Here is a 21,883-nt window from a genome sequence, read left to right on the forward strand (position 1 = left end):
ATCATAATTATAAAAATTAACTAATTTTATTTGGAGGTAAATTATAATTCGATAAAAGATAAGACCAAATTACCAAAAAGTAATTAATACGATACCTCATCGCTAATGGATAATAATAGATAGACAAAAACTTGTGTGAGACGGTCTCACGGATCGTATTTTGTGAGACGGATCTCTTATTTGGATCATCCATGAAAAAGTATTACTTTTTTAGGATTGACATATCTCACAGATAAAGATTCGTGAGACTGTCTCATAAGAGACTTTCTCTAATAGATATAATAGAGCATGAAATTTTGCATGACTATGGGGTAGAGGATAAAAAAATATAATTAAAATTTAGAGAGAAAATATAGAATTTGTGTATATTTATATATTTATTATTATTATAATTATAATAAAATGAGCGATTCGCCAGTACCTTCCACCCAAGTTGAAGCCGGTTACAGCTTCTCTTCTCCCTGAATTTTGCCGATCAAGCATGAAGATTCTTCCCATCCCCTGCTTGGAGGACAACTACTCCTACCTGTATTAGCTTTGCTCACGTGAATTAGAGAAAGCCCATTTCATTTTTTTGGCCGAAGGGAAACTGTATCAACTGTTGATTTGGAAATTTAATCGGCGGCACTGTTTAATTTTGTTGTTTCGGGTTGCAGGATTATCGAGGAGAATACTAAACAAGGGGCCGTAGTGGACCCGGTGGAGCCTCACAAGATTCTTAGTGTTGCTCAAGAAAATGGGGTTGACCTTAAGCTCGTCCTCACTACCCATCACCACTGGTTGTGTTCTTTTCTTCTGTTTTTCGAAGCTATTGTTTGTTTGTGCGGTTGTTTTTCCCGTACTCAGGTTCATATTTTGTAGGCGATAAGTTTGTGTTTTTGTCTGATTGGGCGCTGGAGGGCGAAACTTGCATAAAAAATCTTGTGTGTTTCTCCATTCGAGAGATGTCTTCTCGTGCTGATCTGCACCTTGCTGACATTGGCTAAAATTTCACTTAAGACTCTATTTTTAAATTAGCTCGAGGCAAGTGTCATTTTAAAAGTTCAATTTTTATTTGAGTCGTTGAAGGTGGAACACGTTTGTGTGGTGAAAGGCAGTGTAGAGAACCTCAGTATTTTGGATTTTTTATTTTATTTTGTACGGAATCTACTGACCATAATTTGTTGATGTGTGAAATTAGAGTTTTTGAATTAGGCTGAATTTCTCCTACCAGTTGATACCTAGTTTCATGCATGTGTATATGCTGACAGAAACTTATTGCATTTGACAGGGATCATGCTGGTGGCAACGACAAGATAAAGCAGTTGGTGCCCGATATTAAGATATATGGTGGCTCTGTTGATAATGTACAAGGATGTACTAACAAAGTTGAAAATGGCGATAAATTATCCCTTGGGGATGATATCAATATATTGTCTCTTCATACTCCATGGTAATTTTTGCTTAGCTTTCTTCACTGATCTGTACTTTACTGAACTTTAATGGTGGTTCCTTCGACATTGTGAAATTTATGGTACTGTTCGGTTATGCATTGATTGAGAAGCATTCATAACATTACCACATGCTTTCAATTGGTTACTTATCTTGCAACTTAGTTTTGTCCTATTCACACCAGGACTACATTAAACATGTATTCATTCTGATCTCATTACTGTTAAATGATTTATTTCCATTTGACTTCTTCTTACAATGGAAACTTGTTACTGAAAGTGCTCTCTTTATTATGTTCTTTATTTATTGCTTTGATAGACTATGTAAGGGTGCTGTGTTTCCACTAATGCTAATCCTTATCTTATCATTGTGACTCTGTTGATCTCTTTAGCCATTGTGTTTCTTTGTTTGGATTTCAGCCATACAAAGGGTCATATAAGTTACTTCGTCACGGGCAAAGAGGGAGAGGATCCTGCTGTCTTTACTGGAGACACATTGGTGAGCCGGAAAAATTTTCATTTTTCGGCCTGTTGCTATAAATTTCACATTTTTTTGTGAATTATGTACCTGTTGGAAACTAGAAATTTAGATTTTATGTGGTTAGTGGCAAGATGTTATAACCATTATATGATTTCGCATTGAGTTTTGTCCAGTTTCCCAGCTGTTGCATCCATTGAACCAACAATTGCCTTTGCTTCCAGAATGTACCATTTCTTTTGAACTCCTTCATTACAGCGAGTGACCCTTTCTGCACCCTCATTGTCCCTTCCTCAATCTTGACATTGAAACCATTTGAGTCCAGCATCCCAACAGAGATGAGATTTCTTTTTAGGTCTGGAACAAATCTAACATCAGATATTGTTCTTTTGCATCCATCTGTTAGCCTCAACCCAATGCTTCCCCATTACTTTGCTCTCTTGATTATTTCCTAAGAGTACATATTCAGTTTCATCTTCGACAAAGTCATGAAACCATTCATGAATTGGGCACACATGGAAGGAACAACCCGAGTCCATTATCCAATTTTCATTTGGTTCTGAAACTGCTGCTAATAATACTTCTGACGATTCATAGCCATCACTTACAGTAGCTGCATCTCCACCTTGTTTGAAATTTTCTTGATTCTTCCATTTTCTTTCCAGGAATCCTTCTTGAAATGCCCTTCTCTGTGGCAAATGAAACATTTACATTTACTTCGAGGCTTCGAACGTGTGACCTCCTGTAATTTCTTGATTCTCTTTTCATAGATCTTCCTCTAGCCATCGACCCCTCACCATTGGGTTCCTCCTTAGTCTCATACTTCCTTTGCAATTCTTTTGAATTATGTGCTGGCTTTACTTCCGCAATGGTCAGTGTTTTTTTCCCATATAGCATTGTATCAAAGAAGTGCTCATATGATTTTGGCAGAGAACTTAATATGAGAATTTTGTAGTCCTCTTCTTCAATCTTGATGTTGATGTTCTTGAGACCCAGAATGATCTTGTTGATGTCATCTATATGCTTCCTTAGATCTTTCTCTTCTTCCTTATGAATTGAGTACAACGATTTCTTCAAATACAGCCTATTTGCCAGTGATTTCTTGAGATACTCTCAATTTTACTCCACAGTTTTGAGTGCCGTCTGTTCTTTGGCGACTTCTCAGAGCACCTCATCGCCCAAACTCAATAGGATTGTACTATGTGCCTCCGAATCAATATCCGTAGCCTTCTTCATGTCTGCCAAGGCACTAAAGGATTCTTCATTAATGGCAGCCGACATACCACTATGTCCTAGAAGCGCTTTCATGTTGATTATCCATAGACTGAAATCATTAGTGCCCTTAAACTTCTCAAGATCAAACTTTGTAGTAGCCATTCTTGATTGAACCTGTTCTCTTGATACCACTTGTTGGGAAATTGTCGCTCAAGAATACACTTCGAACACTTTCTCAGCAAATCAAATTCACTCTGCTATTCTCCCAGAATTGAACATCAAAGATTAATCACTCATGTAAGCAGTATGAATCACAGTTAGAAAACGAATGAAAAATTGACAAAGATTTTACGTGGTTCAGTTGTGAAACCTACATCCACGGCAGCCAAACAGCAAAGCAATTTCCACTATATGAGAAGAGTTTTAGAACTGTACACTTCTTGGCTTTCCGGCATGTATTTATATTGCCTATCAACTAAGCTGATAACCAACTTAACCAAATAAAATACAAAGATATCTGAAGTGCATTTAACTCCTTCAATGTTTTCCTCTTCTGGCCCATAGCGATTAAATTTACCAGAAACAGCACCAACATTTAACAATATTGAATACTGATAAGCAAACAAGGCTCTGAGCAAACTTATTTGCTGTATGTGTCGGACTTGTGAGAAATCAAATATAATTCTCATTCTTCTCCTTGTTATGAATCTACAGTTCATAGCTGGCTGTGGGAAGTTTTTTGAAGGCACTGCTGAGCAGATGTATCAATCACTATGTGTTACCCTCGGTTCTTTGCCAAATCCAACTCAAGTCTATTGTGGCCATGAGGTGAGAAATGTTGTGAAGAAGTTTCCAACGTTTAGCTTCTTGAGACTCAACCGAAAGCAGAAACTCCTATCCATGCTTAATTATGATCATGCTCCACCAGATTTCTTTTTTATTCTGATTTCTAATGTCAAAATTTGGGACTGACGGAGTAATTCAACAGAACTTGAACCAACGTTATGTTTTTTGTCAACATGATAACTCTTGTGTTTTTTAATTTTTATTTTTATTTTAAATGCCCACAGTATACCGTGAAGAACTTGCAGTTTGCTTTGACGATAGAACCAGAAAATGCAAAGACGTCCCAAAAATTAACATGGGCTGAGCAGAAGAGAAAAGAGGGCCTCCCGACCATTCCCTCAAGCATCAAAGAAGAACTCGAGACTAATCCCTTCATGCGTGTTGACCTACCCGAGGTTCAGGTAATGACCTACCGCCAGTATCAATGGATCCCCATTCCCACCCCTCTACATGTTGAAAAATATTGTAATTTTTTCGAGCATTAGTTTCCCCTTATTAGAAATATCTGCATCCGCCACCGACTGGCTTGAGTGTGATAGTCTTTTTTTTTTTTGCATCCAATTAGTTTTGCATCTTTCAACTTTTAATGCAAACCAGGCATATTTTTTCATAAAAAACTTGGTTGTGCAGGGAAAAGTTGGGTGCACGTCTCCAGTTGAAGCCCTTCGAGAAATAAGACAGCGAAAGGATAACTGGAGAGGTTGATCTACCAATGTCTTGTATTTCATGAGACATGCAAGTTTGTTATAATAATAATAATAAGTACTTCATGCAACTTAGTTTGATTATATTTTGCCGTTGGATGTGGTAATAAAATTATCAAGTTTTGAAAAAACAACAGAGTTTGACATGGAATTCAATTTTTCGATAATCGATGGTTACCCATTTAATTTGTCTTTTTATCGATATCTAGCAATTCAATTGAGATTTTTGAAGTGTTAAATACATGAAAAGGTAAGTGCGCTCATTAGATACAAGTTTTCTTGCATGTACTGCAACCCGTGGCGGTGTGTCTGACACATTGGCTGGTTTCATAATTATCAACTCAACTCGTCTATTTTACTTGGTGGGCTTAGTCGATCCAACGGATGTAGTTGATTTTATGTTGAATTGAGCGGGGTGGGGTAGGTTATTTGTATTTTACCGGATCGAGATATCGTCAATCCAATTTACTTATTTTATGTAGCAGGACGATCAGCCTGATGTGCTTTTGACCTTTTCTACATCTCTATTTGCAAGTGTAGTATGTTTATTTTGACAACAAATGGGTTACGTGTTTCCATAGTAATCGAAATAATTCTTGTTAATCGAATATTTATACAACATAATATATTGTAAAATGGCCATTATTATTGAGAAGTTGGATTAGCCAATTACCATATCATAAACACATTCGCCATTTTCACCCATGGAGAAGATCTTAATATAATAGTCGGCTCATAGAAGAAATTAAGTAGTGAGAAATTGTGTTGTTTTCATGGCTGTTTCGATGAATTCAGTCATCAGCTTGAACCCCCTAGTATGTATTTCTTCTCTTGTTTTCGAACTTTGTGTATTCTTTCTTGTTTGATTCTTGGATTTTGCTATCTGGGCTGGTTTCCCTTTGGTTTGATGACTGAATTATTGAGTATTTCCTTTATCTTGGGCGTATGATGCATTTCATTTTGTTGGACATGGATGTTGGTCATTACTTAGGATTAATGTATTCTTGATTTTGTTATTGCTCAAGTTAAGCTTATTTCTTTCGATCCGAACCTGATGTTGCGAGTAGCTCCTTAAATGGGCCAAGATAAACTCGATTTTTTCCTACATTTAATGTTCATCCGATTGATTAACTTGTGAAAAATCCTAGACAAGTTTTGTGGTATATAATTGGTCTTTATATTGATGTTTTGGATTCATGTGCAACTTGGATCAAACTTGAAGTAATATTTATTGATATTACATATTCCTTTGAATGCTAACATGTGAAGATGTATGCTTCTATTTTGTTTCTAATGTTAATTTTGAAGAGAAGAAAAATCCAAACTTTCCGGGAAATAAAGCGATTGAAATTTCAATCTAGGGCTTTTGGGGTTTTTTTTTAAAATATTATAAATTAATAAACTAATTATAAAAATGTTGCAACTTGAGATTGTTTACAAAAGTATAATAATCCGTATGTTTCTGCTGCGGATTCATAGTTTTTTTAAAAAAATTTTAAAAAATCAAAAAAGGGACTGCCGTAATCCGTGTTTTGCTGCTGCGGATTTAACAAAAAAAAAATTACAGATTCTAACTTTTTTTAAAAATATAAATGCTCTTCTCCTTCAAATAGCATGTATTCCCTTTCCATTTCATCCGCCGAAAATATTTGTTCTTAGATTCATTCTCGCAACTTCGATCTTGTATAAATATTATTTGTTGATTTTATCATCCATTTAATTTGAAGAGATATCAAGAGGTAATGTTTAATTTCGTTGATAATATTATAATTATATATGAAGAAGTAATATTTTTTTTGTGTAATTTTTTTGATAATACTTGTCATTTATTTCAGATATTAGCATCGTCCGTTGATATTATTACAAGTTCCGTATAATTACGTCTGAGAAGGTAATTTAAGTAATTTTTTTAAAATTTGTTTGTATTATTTATATTATATTAATGTAATTATAATTTTGTTCAATAACATTATATGATTAAGTATGACTTACTTAAATAGTATTTTTTAATATTAATCACGATATTAAAAAATAGTTGGAATATTAAAAAATAATAAATATGATATTGTGATTTTTGAAAATATTTCAAGGTTAGTATTTTTTTTGGAAAGTATTCCGTATCATACGATAAATATGATATTGTGATTTTTTGACCAAATCTTTTTGTTTTATCAAAAAAATATATATAATAATCATTCATTTGTTTCTGTTTATTTTTTTTATTCTTTTTAACTTTTTTTATACTTTTAATTGTTAAAATTGTTAATATAAGAAATTAATATATTTGAAAATTTTAATTACACATGTTTAAAAATCTAAATTTTTAATATAAGTCATAACAATTTTTTTATTATTATAAAAACAAATATTGGTATTATTAAATATAAATTATAATTAAATTGATTTGACAATATATATTTTAATAATAATAATAATAATAATCTTGTAATTGATTCTTGAAATTTTATCTAATATAAAATATATATTTTAATATCTGTGTTAAAAACTCATAATTAAATTTTAATAGGGTGATTGTTGCCTTGCCCACTATAAGGTGAAATGTGTGTGTCTNTGTATTCTCAGCCATCTTGCAAACAAAAAATCATTAGTTAAATATTATATTTTTTATCAAAAAAATGTAACTACTTATTTTATATTAAACGAAATTTATTTGCAATTTTCGGCTGTAAATAATCTATTAATTATTTATAATAATTATAAATACGTATTTTATATTAAATAAAATTTATAATAATTTATAATACATAAATAAACTACTACATATTTTATAACTACTAAAGACAATATAATTACAATTGTTACTATATATTTTATATTAAACGAAATCTATTAATAATTTATAATACGTAAATAAACTACTTACTGTAAATAATTATATTGTCTTTACTTATAATAGTAACAAATAATTTTAATAATAACAATAGTAATTAAAATTATTATTATTATTATTGTTATTGTTATTACTTAGAACTACTGTGATTTACGATCTTTATTAATCTATATAAAAACGATTAGGTAAATATTTAATGTCATTAGTATAAATAATGTACTTTTTTAATAATGAGATAAAGCCATTATTTTCATATTTCGAAGAAGAACATGAAAATCTTAATTTGCTTAATTCTCAAAAAGTAAAAAAAAAAATTTTACGTAACTTCTAATTTCCCAAACAATTAAGATTCCCAAACAATAATAAATTTTGGGAATTATTTCCGTAACAATAATAAATCAAAAAATAACGTTACAAAAAATTTATTACCAAACAATAATAAATTAATATAAAAAAATCAATAACATTACCTCTTAAAATTCTCTCGTATGAAATAAATGATCAAATAACGAACAATATAATAACATGTCAAAGTTAATCATTATTATAAAAAATACATTATAATTCATTAAAAATAAAATAATTTCATACCTGACAATTTTCGATAATAACCAATTTATGAACACAGCGTCTGACCAAGAAGAATTTTAATTAATAGTAGCTGTCGTCAAAGAAAAACTAACAAAGAGAAAAGAAAAAAAAGAGGAAGACTTCGCGCTGAGAAAATCGAACAAGCGGTATTGGAATGGGTAAGAAGGCTTTGGCGGAATTTAAAGTGGAGAAGGAGTCACGGATTTAAAGAATCTGCGAGTCACGGATTCTTCTTTCAATCCGTGACTGTATTTTTATTTTAAATAATTGAATCCGGAGTTCTGTACTCCGGATTGTTATATTTTTACAAAACCTACTAATTTGCAATATTTTAATATATATTTTTAAAAATATATTATTTTAAAAAAAACCCCGGGCTTTTGATCTTCTTAGAACACCGATCATGACAATCTGTAGGGAGTGTTGTGATGTCATGGACCATTTTCTTTGGTGGATTTCTCATAGATTTGACATTGGTGGAAAAAATTAGAATGGCCATCTTTTTACTTGTTTTGTCCAAAGAAAAGAATCATTATCATTTTAGACTATCGGCAAACTTAGATATGCTACTTCACTGTCAATGGAGGATGAATTGAATCAGTTGCTGGACTAGTCCTTTGTTTTTTCCCTAATCAGACCTCCATATCAGTGTTCACTGGCTTGGTCAGAACATCAGTTATGTTATCATTTGTATAGATCTTCTGCATATCAACTTTTTTATATTACTTCTTGAACAAAATGAAATTGAATTCTAATGTGTTTAGTCCTAGAATAAAAAACTGAATTTCTTGTGATGTGCAAGATTCTCTGACTGTCACAAAAAAATGAACCTTCTCTGGTTTGTGCTCAATCTCCTCCAATAACCTTTTAATCTATATTGCCTTCTTGTAAGCTTGAGTAGATGTCATATATTTTGCCTCCGTTGTAGACAACACACAACTGTTTACAGTTTTCAAACTCAACTTACTAATCCCCTACAAGTATAAACACATAACCAGTAGTAGATTTCATCTTATCAGAATCACCTGCATAATCTGAATCGACATAGCCCTTGAGTATAAAATCTGGTCCTCCAAAACATAATGCAGCATTTGAGGTAGTCTTAATGTATCTAAGGATCCTCTTGATCGTACTCTAATGCTCTCGTCTTGGATTAGCCATGTACCTGATAACTGCTTCCACTGCTTGTGCAATGTCTAGTCTTGTACAAATCATAGCGAAAAATCAAACTTTCCAATGCTGATGTGTATGATACTTGAGACATCTCCTTCCTCGAAGCTTCACTGCTAGGACACATATCGGAAGATAACTTGAAATTAATAGGAAGTGGGGTCGAAATTTTCTTACTATCTTGCGTGTTGAAGCTTTGCAAGACTTTCTTCAAATAATATTTCTGAAAAAGCCAAATTTTTTTGTTAATTCGGTCTCGGTAAAATTGCATCCCTAGAATATTTTTTTAGTTCCAAGTCCTTCATATCAAATTCCTAGCTAACCATGCTGCCAATTCATGGACCTGATCTTTGTTGGGGCTTGCTATCAACATATCGTTCACATATAACATCAAAATAATACAATCATCACTAAATCTCTTGAAATATGTACAAAGGTCTGTACTCAGTCTGTTGTATCTAAGTTTCATGATATAGGAATCAAATATCTTTTACCAACACATCAGTGCATGTTTGAGACCATAAAAGATTTTTCCAACTTGCAAACCAAGTTTTTTATTTATTTATTTATTTTTTATTTTTTTGCAAAACCTTATGGCTGAAGTATTTTGATTTCTTCTTCAAGATCTTATGTACAATGGTCTGCACTTGGTCTATTGCGGCTGGTATAGGAATCAAATATCTTGTACCAACACCTCGGCACCTGTTTGAGACCATACAAAGTTTTTTCAACTTGCAAACCAAGTTCTCTTTGTCTTTTTCCGCAAAACCTACTGGCTAGAAGATATAAATTTCTTTTTCGATATCCATGAAGAAATATCGTTTTCACATCTAGTTGTTTTAGATATAAGTCAAACTGCGTAAACAATGTCAACATTATTTTGACTGTTGTAAGCCTAACCGCAGGAGAAAATATCTCAGTGAAGTCAATGCCTTCTTTTTTAGCATACCTTTTTACGATCATTTAGCAAGATATCTCTCCACTTGGTTATTGTAATCTCACTTGATCTTATAGACTTATTTGATGCTAATAACTTTCCTTCCTCGTGGTAATATAACAAGATCTCAAGTTTTATTTTTGTCTAAGGCATCCAATTCTTCTAGCATTTCTATCATCCACATGGATATGTCCAAACTCTGAGTAGCCTCATGAAAACTCGATGGCTCACCATCATCTATTAATAGACAATATTCAATTTTGCTTTCAGTGATATAATCTGAAATCCAGCCTGGTGATCTTCTGTCTCGAGTTGACTGTCACACCTTGGAAACCTTTCTCATGTTCTTGCTCCTCGTGCTCCGATACTGCTTCATAAGAAATTTGATTTTCGTTCATCTTATTTTCACCTGAAATATAGTTGTTTCTGAATTCATTGTGTTTTTCTCCTTTCATTTTATCTTCCTTGAAGATGAAATCCACGCTGATGATAAGCTTGTGGATAGTTGGATCCCACAAGCGAAACCCATTTAATACATCAACATAACCCAAGAAGATACACTTTCTGGATTTTAAATCCAACTTCAATATTTCTTGATAATTGTACAGAATGTACACATGACTTCCAAATATATGCAAATAAAAATAATCAACCAGCTTCCTAGTCCACATCTCCATAGGAGTCTTCAGGTCAATCGTCACTTAATGAGAACGATTCATGATATAACTAGCAGTCTTGACTGTTTCTGTCCAAAATGACTTGGCTAGACCTGCATTCCTCATCATGGCTCTATATGTGACGAACCGTGTCTTAAAATACTACTACTTTAATATTTGCGGAAAATTTTAAAATTTTCTTATTAAATAATTTGTTATAATATAACTCGTAAAGTAAATCACGGTCACCAATCGTACTAAAAATAAAGTTAATATTAAAACTCCATTGTTTGAAAACCACCACCAAAAATCCTTGTTAAAAACATCCACCATAATTTAAAAAATCCAATATAATATAAAAAGTCTCAACTTACTAGCCACCAATACTAAGATATGAAATTAGATAAAATAATTTTAAACGTGCATAATTAAAATTCTCGTGAAGTACAAGGTCCTCAGGCTTGCATTACCGCTATTCCAAGCCTACTCACTGTTCACCACTTCCCATCTCCTCAACTACATCATCTGCATCGATCAAGTCTAGTGAGTCTAATGAGTCAACATTTATAAACCTTGAATAACAAGTAATACATAATAAAATTCATGCAATTTTAACATAGCTCGTACATAGAATAACATAAGCATAAATACATATAACACGACTTTCCTACATAAACATTTTCATAAAATTATATTTTCATACTGGGCAGCCCAACTGCACGGAGAGTTATTCAGGAGCTAGGATGACTGACTGGTTTGGGTCGTTGGGTTGGGGTGTGGGTTATGGGAATGGGGATTGGGGCTTATTTTCTTCTTTCTTAATATTTAAGGTAAGTTTGGGTGTGTATGTATATGTATATAATATAGTATCCATGCCCTTTCTAGGGCCTTACATCTAGTAGAGATGTCGTCGTCTTCAGTGATTGATGAAACAAGAGGTGTTTCATTCTTCATAGGATCCTTGATGAACTTCTGAATGTTCATGTCTGGTCTACTCAACTTGATGAAGTGAAAGTAATAGGATCGGTTGAGTGTTCACCGACTGAACTATGTATTCTCGAGTGTCAGTTGACTAACAAAAATACTTGTGGAAAGAAGCCAAACTGACATATTAGAACAATTCAAATAATGATTTGACTAGGTAAACTGAATGTAAAATGTACGCAAGTTTGTGTGTGGATATTAAAGAAACTCAAGCTCCTATGTCATTCGTTCTTTTTTTATGAGAAAGCTTACACTAGAAGGCTTTGGATAGTACAAGCACTTTGCAAAATCCCAGTTCAGTTTGGACTTAAATGCAGTCAAACTGAAACTCCTAGTAGACCTCAATTGAACGAATAACAATATACAAAACTGTTGTCAAATATAATAAATTATAACTCTACAATATCCTAACACTTAATGATCTGCAATAATAAGGTACAATTCTTCGCAAAGTGTGCTCGACTGACTGAGTTTAGTTCAAATACTTGAAAGTTTGAGTGCTTGAATCTGTGTAGAAGTTGTAGAACTTTACTAAATTGGACTCCTTCACTATTTATATAATGTGAATTCAACAGTCTCGAGTTTCAAAAAGGATCCGTTCCAAATAAAAATGTCTGTTGGCTTGTATTTTGTCTACTTCAATATTCTCTGACACTCATACAATGCTTTTATCTACTTGTTGTTACCTACCCGCAACTTCTGCATTTAGGGCAAGTTTATTGAACTCTGTCTGAAGCATTTCAAGATGTTTCCTCAAATGCTTCTGCATTTTCATGATGACATCGAAATTATCATTGTTCATCTCTTGTTAGGAAATCTGCAAGAATATTTTCATGAGATTTCATAATAATATCAAAAATATAATTTTGACACAAAGTATGCCATCTCAATAATCTAGCTTTCTCAGGTTTAGATTCAATTCTATTTTTCAAAAAAAGCTTTTATATGTGTATTATCAATCTTTAAGGTATATTTTTTTGCAAGTAAAAATAATGACAATTTTCCAAAAGTATTTTCTACTGTGTAAAATTCATTTTCGTTGATATGTCATCTTACAGCTTCTGCATCTAAGAATAGTCCACTGTAATACTTACATGATTATTCTCCTTCTGATGTGAGCTTTGTAATAACCGATTCCCACCAGTGATCACTATCATCTGTATATAATACTAGATCATCTTCATCTTAAAGAATAGTCATTTTCGGGATATTTTTGCAAATTTCTTTTAATTGGCTTAGTCTTTTTGTGTGTTCTTCTTTTCATTGGAATCTTGCATTCTTCTTTAGCAATGGACTAAATACTTTCCTTTGTTTTGCTAGATTTTTTACGAACATTTGAGATAATTTAAAAACTCCTAAAAAAACTTTGAAATTGTTTCTTTTCTTTGAGTTTTTCTGAAAAATTCTACACATTTTCCACAATGTGTCTTGGAGAATTATTTTCGACTCATCGATTTCTGTTTCAAGAAATTCAATTTTTCTTCTTGCGATGAATGTCTTCTTTTCTACTAAGACTAGCCATTTTTTCACACTCCTTAAAAAAATCTCTAAATGTTTAATATGTTCATCCATATATCTAGACGATATTAAAAATCATCAATATAAACAAATATAAATTTAAATAATCTTTAACTAGATTATCCATCTTCCTTTCAAATGTCTGGGATGAATTAGCAAATTTCATTGGTAATATTTCTCAAATATAATAACATTTTTGTATGGAGAAAGCTGTTAATTTCTTGATTTTTTTATTCATTTGAATTTGATAGAATCCGGACTTACAATCAAATTTAGATAATATTTTGGTGTTGCGTATACAATTGATTAAATGTTCTCTACTTGACATAAAATAACGATCAAACTCTAGAATTTATTAATTTTTGGATAATTAATTACTAATATGGGTTTGTTCTTTTTTGTTTCATCGTGATTTCTTACCAGAAAACATGGATTGCTATATGCTGATATTTCTTCTTTGATTAAACTAAGGTTTAAATGTTATTTTGATAATAATGTGCATATATTTTGATCTACTTTGTTCATCGGGATAAACTTACATTTGACGAACTTATTTTTTTTGTATTCTTTAATTGTAAGGTTGTCTCGGAGTTGGTTTATATCCCATGCCAATGGATCTTCATTGTAGTTTTCTTTGATCATTTTCTTGACATCTTCTAGGGATACTTTTTATTCAAACTCTACATCCTTCTGGTGTAAAGTTTTTTTGAGGAATTGTATTTCTTCTTGTTGGAGGTTTTGATATGCTCTTAATTGAACTATTGTTTTTTTTAAACCGTCTATAATTATTTATCTTTGGGTTCAGAAGTTTTCCTTCATCACTACGCTTGCTACAAAACTGGATTGACAATTTTATGTAAAATATCTCTCTTAGTTTTTGAATTATGACTTTGTGAACACTAATATTCTAGTCTTATTTTCTTGTGTATAGGATTTAAACATTTGCAAAAAACTATTTCCTAGCAGAATGTCTGCTCCTGTATCCTAAAAATAAATTGACGGTTTTTTCACCTTGTGCCAAAGCGTTTGTCCATCAACTCCGATTAATATTTCTGTCATCTTAATCTCTTTACTTAAGATTAAGATTTGCTTGAAGAAATCTCGTCCAGTAATATGAAATAATTCATCATCCAATTCTTTTGGAAAAACTCATCTTTTTGTTATACAGATTTCAACTCCGAATCAATATAAGCAACAAAATTTTCTACCTTATATTGTTCATATAACATTTCTACTGGAATGTATATCGAAAATGTGCTCATGGTTAATGGATTTTCCACCTTCTGTCCTCTCCATGAATTCCATTCAATTTTCTATATGTTTATAAGGTTTGTGTTCTTTGAGAATCTCTAGTCCAAGAACCAATTGATCTGGTTTTTTTCATGAGGTTCTTTTTATATGAACTTCCATTTCCTCAATATGGATCATTCCTTGGTAAGTCCATATAAAATGTTGTTCAAAATAACATATAGTATTACATGAATATTGATTTATTTGTCTTGTAATATCAAATATTATTTTGACTTCTCTCCACCTTTCTGGACATCTAAGCTTTCCTATTGTTGAAATGTTTTTTAGTACCTGTTTGGCTTCCTGGATTTATTTTTCCCCATCCATGACATTATTCTATCTCTTTGAAAGGCATTCTTCTAGATTTCAGTTTATGACTTTGATACCTTTGTAGATTCTGTTTGTTTTAGATCTACATATATGTTTCATATATTAAAGAAAACTCGAATCTTTCTGGATAAATTGTCTCAGATACTTTTTCAAATATTTACGGTATTTCACTAAAATTGCATCTAATATAAAATTCTGAGTGATTTGTATTAGATATGTAATAGAATATGCTCTATTATCCATTACAAGAAAATACTGAATACGCAACACTTAAAAGACAACGGTTTTACAAAAAAATCTTTGTCTTTTACTTTTTAACAACGGTTTTCACTAAAATTGTTATTGAGAATTTTTTTTAAGCAAAGACAACGGTTTTTGACTCCCAAAAAACGCTAAAAGACAACGGTTTTTAGAAAACTGTTGTCTTTTAGCTTTTTTTTGGGTCAAAGATAACGGTTTATGAAACTGTTGTCTATTACCATGTTTTTTGGACAAACGACAACGGATTTATAAAACCGTTGTGGATTTAGTGACGATTTTGCTTAAACCGTCGCTATTTTATTAAAATATGTCACTAATAGCGACGGTTTAAACAAAACCGTCGCCATTTTAAAACTTGCGACGGTTTTCTTGGTAGCGACGGTTCTAAGCAAAACGTCGCAATTTTTAATATAGTGACGGTTTTTATCAAAAGCTACGGTTGTACCAAAAAATGTCGCTAATAGCGACGGTTTAACCACAAATCGTCACTAATAGCGACAGTTTATTAAACATTAGCGACGCTTTAACCAAAAACCGTCTCAAATTATCTATAAATATCCGCATTTTCGGTCCATTTTACTCCACACGATAAATTTCTCTCTCTTAGATAATTTTAGTTTCGATTTATGACAAGTTTTTTCACTTCTGTTGTTCATAAATTTCTAAGTGTTAGTTAATATCATGAATATTATTAGCTTAGTTAGATTTTAAGTTTTTTTTGGTAGATTTATTAAATTATAAAATTAATTTTTTTTTTAATTTTTCGTAAAAAATTAGCGACGGATTTTTATAAATCGTCGCTAGAGAAGTTCGACTTAGTAAAAAACTGTCGCTAATTTTAGCGACGATTTCTAAAAATCAGTTGCTAATTTGCGACGAAAATCATATCATTACCTGTCACTAATTAAAATCGTCGCTAATTATAGCTACGACGAACACACTTTCAACAACACCCTCAATAACAACAGTTTTAAATGGCCTGTGACAACGGATTTTATTCGTTGTCGTTTAATGTTTTTGTTGTAGTGGTCATCTTTCATCAGCCTCTTTTCTTTGAAAATTTGATGTAATGTTAAAGTTCGACTAAAATCTTGATATGCTAGATTGTAAACAATTCTTGGGTAAATTACTCCTACAATTTTTTTGCACATAGATTTTCTGAGATTGATCCCATTATTGAATCTTAAAAATTGCCCATTCGTTTATCACATGTAGCAATGTCAATAGATGAATTTATTCCTTCTTTAAAAGTAGCTTTTATCATAATTTGGATTGGTATGATATGAATCCAGAACATGGTTTGTACTACTTCTATATTGAGTTTTTGTAATTCCTCTTAATTTTTTCAGAAAGAATTAATTGCATATCCATCCGATTTTTCGTAAGTTCCATTGGGTTGCCATTTTCCTTTTGGAAACTGTATAGATTAGATCATGCTTTCTTCTTCTTAGACAAAGATTTTGTAAGAACTTTTCTATATGTCCTGCAAAAAATCCTAAATATATCTGTAGGTTAGGATTTTCTTTCATGATCATTTGGACCATATTATGAAATATTGTTGTCTGGATAAAAAAATTAGATAAGTCTTTATGTGTTTCATGTCAAAACACATCGTCTTCAATCAGATTGTGATTCTATTTCATCATATTCTTCCTCACTCAAGATTTCTTCTTCTTCATATATACTCTGGTCTGAAGAAATATCTTCAAACTAGTATACTTGAACTAGATCTTGATAATAAATCGCTTCTTCAATATGCTGAGTTGGTTCGAAGCATTTTATTCTCATTCTATCATTTTTTGGATAATTGGTCGAAATATAACCTCTTGCTCCACATTTTTAGAAATTACAATCTTTAAAACTTTTGCTAAATCGAGTTTGAGCTCTTATAAAAGTTCTATTTGTTGGTATGTGTCCTGTGCTTCTAGATGAGTTTGATGCTTGGAATGTCATTATGTTTCTTGATTGTCAATTTCTTTGCCCAGATTTGAAAGATCTGATTTTTTTTTCTAGACCATACTTGGTTTCCAAGAACTACTTCCACTTCTTCCCCTTCTGGCATAAGGATGAGATCTAAATCTCTTCATTTCATGTTTTTGTGGTTTACTTACAATGATTGTTGGGAGATCATTTTCTTTAGAACATAAAGAAATATGTTTATTAATACCACTTAGTCTTTTGTAATTCTTTTGTAATATTTCTCTATGACATCATTTTGGAAATTTTCATTTGAGAAAAGAGGTCTTTCATGCCAAAGTATCTGGATTGTCAGTGACATATTCCCTAATTAGCATTTATCTCAAGGAACTTGGATTTTTGCGAAGGAAAGTTGTATAGTTATATTTTATTCGACTCCTGAATTCCATATATATTTAGTAAATAACATAATATAGTCATATACTAAACAAATGTCATGTAATTCAAGACTATATAGAGGTTCCATGCATTTCTTTTTCTACTTTGTGTGTTGACTGTTAAAATAGTATATCCCTATAAATTGTGCTTTAAATAGGGTAGTTATTCTCTCAGCTATTTAGCTAAGAGATTCTCCGAATAAGATTGACTTATTGATTTCTGCCGAAGTCGTGTCCCAGACGATTTTAATTGATTCCATCAGACTCATTTCTGAAAGTTTAATTAACCCCTCTTTATTGAGATCACGTGTTCCTGCTACGATTCTCATATCAGATTCACAGTCATCTATATGATATCTTCTCTGTTTTTGAAATTAAGTACATCAAAGTTAAGCATAACCGCATAAAAATGTATTTGTTCTAAAACAGACTTCTCATAGGGTTTGGTGCAAGAGAATTTGATTTCTCCTTGACCTTGTTCCCACTGGGTGTGTTTTTCTATCTACTTGAAAATCTGTTTGGGGTCCTTTCATATTTGTATGAGATCACAACTTTCCCTTGGTGATTCATGGGAAGACGACCTAGTTACCGGGGGAGGTTCACCCCTGTTGTATTCATCAGATCTAAGACTTTGAGATTTGCAAAAAGGTCATGAAGATCTTTTAGAGCAATCTTTTATATAGTTGTCATCATATTAATTTCTTTCCTAAGACAGTTTTAATCAAATTGATCATTTTTTCTTCGTGATTAAAGGTTTTGACATTATCTTAGCATTCCTTCTTTGATGTAGTAAAGGTTTAGTACCAAATGATGATACTAACCTTCTTTCTGAGACATTTTTACTTGAATTTGATTGTTCTAAAGTTTGGATTCTTGTTTGAATATATTTTAATATTCTAAGAATTTCTTCTTGTTTTTCAAGGATTTTCTCAATTTTTTTTGTGAGACATAGTATAACTGATTTGCATAGTTTTGTACCATCTTTAGGATTTCTCAAAGATATCTTGAGTTTAGAGGAATCCGAGACTATTTCTAAGAACCTTTTACTTTGAATCATAAGTATACCTTAGGATTCTGATGTGTTCCTCTTTGCTCCTAATGTCTAATCTTGATTAGCTCTTCTTATAAATATTCCAAAGTATTGGAACAAGTCCTGTAAATATTTAATCTCGTATATATGTTCGGATCCATAATTTTTTTACAAAATATTTTTCTCAAACATTTAATTACAGAGTCCTAATAATAACATTGTACGTTTGAAATAATTTTACCTCGGATCTGATATCATTTCTGACCAAATTAAATAAAATTTTTAGGGTATAGAAAGTAATAACAACTTGTGTTTTAATTTGAAGATTTATTTCTAATTTACCCTATATTATATGTGGTGAAATATTTTTGCTACGGTACTCGTTCCTAGTATAATTTGTTTGGATTTGAATTTGGAAAGGGGCATTCATAATTTGAATTTTCAAAAATTCCAATTTACGATAATTGGAATTATCGTGTTGTCTAGAACAAAAAATATAAAATGTGAATTTTAAATTCAAAAAACTTAAAAAATATTTTGACAGGAAAATGATAATTTCCGATTTTCCGTTTTGTATATTTGGCTTCTTGCTGATAATATACATTGTCAAAATTAAATTTTATTCATATATCTTTTAATATTTGCTATTATGATAAATAGCCCAATTATAATTACTTTAGCCAATTAATAGCTCGATTATAATTATTATAACTCACTCTAAGAATAAAATTAGGATGAATAAAATTAGAGTTAGAATCATATGGCCCAAGCCTACATAACTTTTGAAAAACTTTATAAATAACTCAAAACCCTCTCATTTTAGGGGTTTTCATTTTTTATTTCAAGCATTCTATTTTATCATGTGAATGACGACTTGAGCATTGAAGGGTTGTCGTTGAGTAACCTGACATCTCAAAAACATGTTCGTAAAGCAGGTGACGACCCAGAAAACTTGTTTTTTGGAATTTTTAGAGTGACAGCTGTCCACCTAAGTTGGCTGATCAACTGGTTGGTTGATCACCCGGATCAGTTATCTATCCAACCTGGTGATCACCCGGATTGGCTGCCCACACGAATGGATTTATCAATCATAATTGGTTGCCCATCTAGATTGACTGACCACCTGCATTGATTGAGCACCCAGATTGGATGACTACTCAAATTGATTGATCAACCAAATTAACTGAATATTCTAAAGATTAATATTATTTCTTTGCTACATAATGATAATTTTAATATTTTTCATCAAAATATAAATATAAAGGAAAAATATCCCTTCCTCCATGAACAATCTTAATTATATTTTATACGTTAAAAAATTGTGTTTGGTCCTTTTTTATTTTCTATTTCAGAAATGATTTTAAAATAAAATTAATTTAAGGCGGTGGAATAATTAAAATCAATATTTTAACTACAATATTCCACAGATGATCTGCCCCATTTCTCAATTTGTGCTTTTATTACGTTGCATGTTTTCCTTTTCTTAAATAAATACATTTTTTAAAAATAAAAAACGGTTTTATATATAAATTTTATGAGATAGATCTCCAACATAATTCGATTTATGAAAAATATTACTTTTTATGCTAAAAATATTATTTTTCACTTTAAGTATGGATTAAGTGGACTCTTCTAACGTAAATAGATCTATGAAATCGTCGCACAAGAAACATACTAATAAATAAATATCTCAGAAATTAAATTCCCTCGATTATTTGGAGGATTTAAATTCCCACGATTTAATTTAAGAGGAAATAAGACAATCAACCAATCCAAGTTATCTTATTTTAAGATTAAATTAAATCAAGTTGGATTAATTTTTACTATCTATAAGATATATAATTATATTATTAACCACGAAGACCTTATAATATAATTTTTTTGAACAACCTCATAATTTAAAATTTGATGGCATGGTTTGTGTGTGCGTGTGTGTGTTTTTTTGTTACGATAAATATGTAACTTTATTGACCAGAATCCTTCATTACAAAACCTGTCAACCACGAAGAAAACTCACCATTCAATCACACAATAGATGAATGTGAGAGAAAAACAAAATGTGTTACAGAATGAGCTACACTATTAGCCAATCTATGTTCATGAACAACATCTGTAATCACTGGAGTCTTCAAACTATCTTGGATTTCTGATGCGCACACTCCAACGTAGCTAAAATCTTCATGATGGATCATGACTGTTTGCACTGTCAATAAAAAATTTGATGCAACTTGGAACATCTTGGAAATTCCAGTATACCCAGTGTATTTTATATTCTCTTTATTTATCATCAATGATATGTGTTCCTATCAAAAAAAATAAAATAAAAAAAATAATTGTCCACAAACAACCGAAAAGGGTTTTGTTTATCTGTTTACCAAATACCAATAGGAGCCTGGTATGTGTGTGTTTTAATAAGTGGACAAATTAGCCCTTTTGATAATATTATATAATAGACTATAATACATTATTATAATCTATTCATATTATATCAAATAAGGATTTTTTCGGAAATTTAATTTGAAAAGTTACTTTTATCATATCTATAATAGATAATTAAGAAAATATGGAATTGATGAAATTTGCTTAAAATTAATTTTGTATACCTGAAATCAAATGTACATATCAAATATAGTACAAAGGAAATTTTGGAAAATTTTTGGCGTCCTATTTACCAAAAATATTTGCATTATATACAATATGATACAAAAAAAATTTATAAAAATTCGTGTTGTTTGGAAAAATACTTTTAAAACGTTTTTAGTGTTTTGTAAATTTAAAAATTTAAAGTGTGTTTGAACAATATAATTATAAGAAATAGTGAGAGATTGCACTATAATTTTGATATATAAATTAAAAAATAAATAGAAAAAAAATGAAAAAAGAACCAAGTAAAAATTGAACCTATAACTTGTAGCTTAAGAAATAAAGACTTTATCCGCTAAATTATAAGTGACTTGCATTAAAATTTTTACACTTTATTAATATATATAATTATCAAAACAGACACTGAAATCAAAAGTTAATTCTTCTAAATATGAAAGTTTAAGTTCAAGTTCAATAATTCAAAAGATAAATTTAAAATAATAACATTCATATTATGTATATATAAACTATTTGCGTGAAAAATATTTTATAACAAAATAATACATGCACAAATATGTGCCAAGCGTTTTTATTCACTCGTGAGCCTGAGCATTTGTACTTTTTACTTAATTAAATTAATATATCTCTAATACCT

The 21,883-nt window shown here is 31.0% G+C and overlaps 1 protein-coding gene across 1 annotated transcript; it reads left to right on the forward strand.

Moving 5' to 3' along the window:
- Positions 1-395: 395 nt before the first annotated feature.
- Positions 396-4,824, forward strand: LOC140976569 (hydroxyacylglutathione hydrolase cytoplasmic). Its single transcript, XM_073440807.1, has 7 exons — positions 396-528; positions 657-779; positions 1,271-1,432; positions 1,851-1,929; positions 3,838-3,951; positions 4,194-4,370; positions 4,600-4,824. The coding sequence occupies exons 1-7, from the start codon at positions 482-484 to the stop codon at positions 4,672-4,674; spliced, it is 777 nt and encodes a 258-aa protein (XP_073296908.1). The 5' UTR covers positions 396-481; the 3' UTR covers positions 4,675-4,824.
- Positions 4,825-21,883: the final 17,059 nt, after the last annotated feature.

This window comes from Primulina huaijiensis, chromosome 5 (assembly GCF_012295235.1).
Source record: "Primulina huaijiensis isolate GDHJ02 chromosome 5, ASM1229523v2, whole genome shotgun sequence".
Taxonomy (NCBI): domain Eukaryota; kingdom Viridiplantae; phylum Streptophyta; class Magnoliopsida; order Lamiales; family Gesneriaceae; genus Primulina; species Primulina huaijiensis.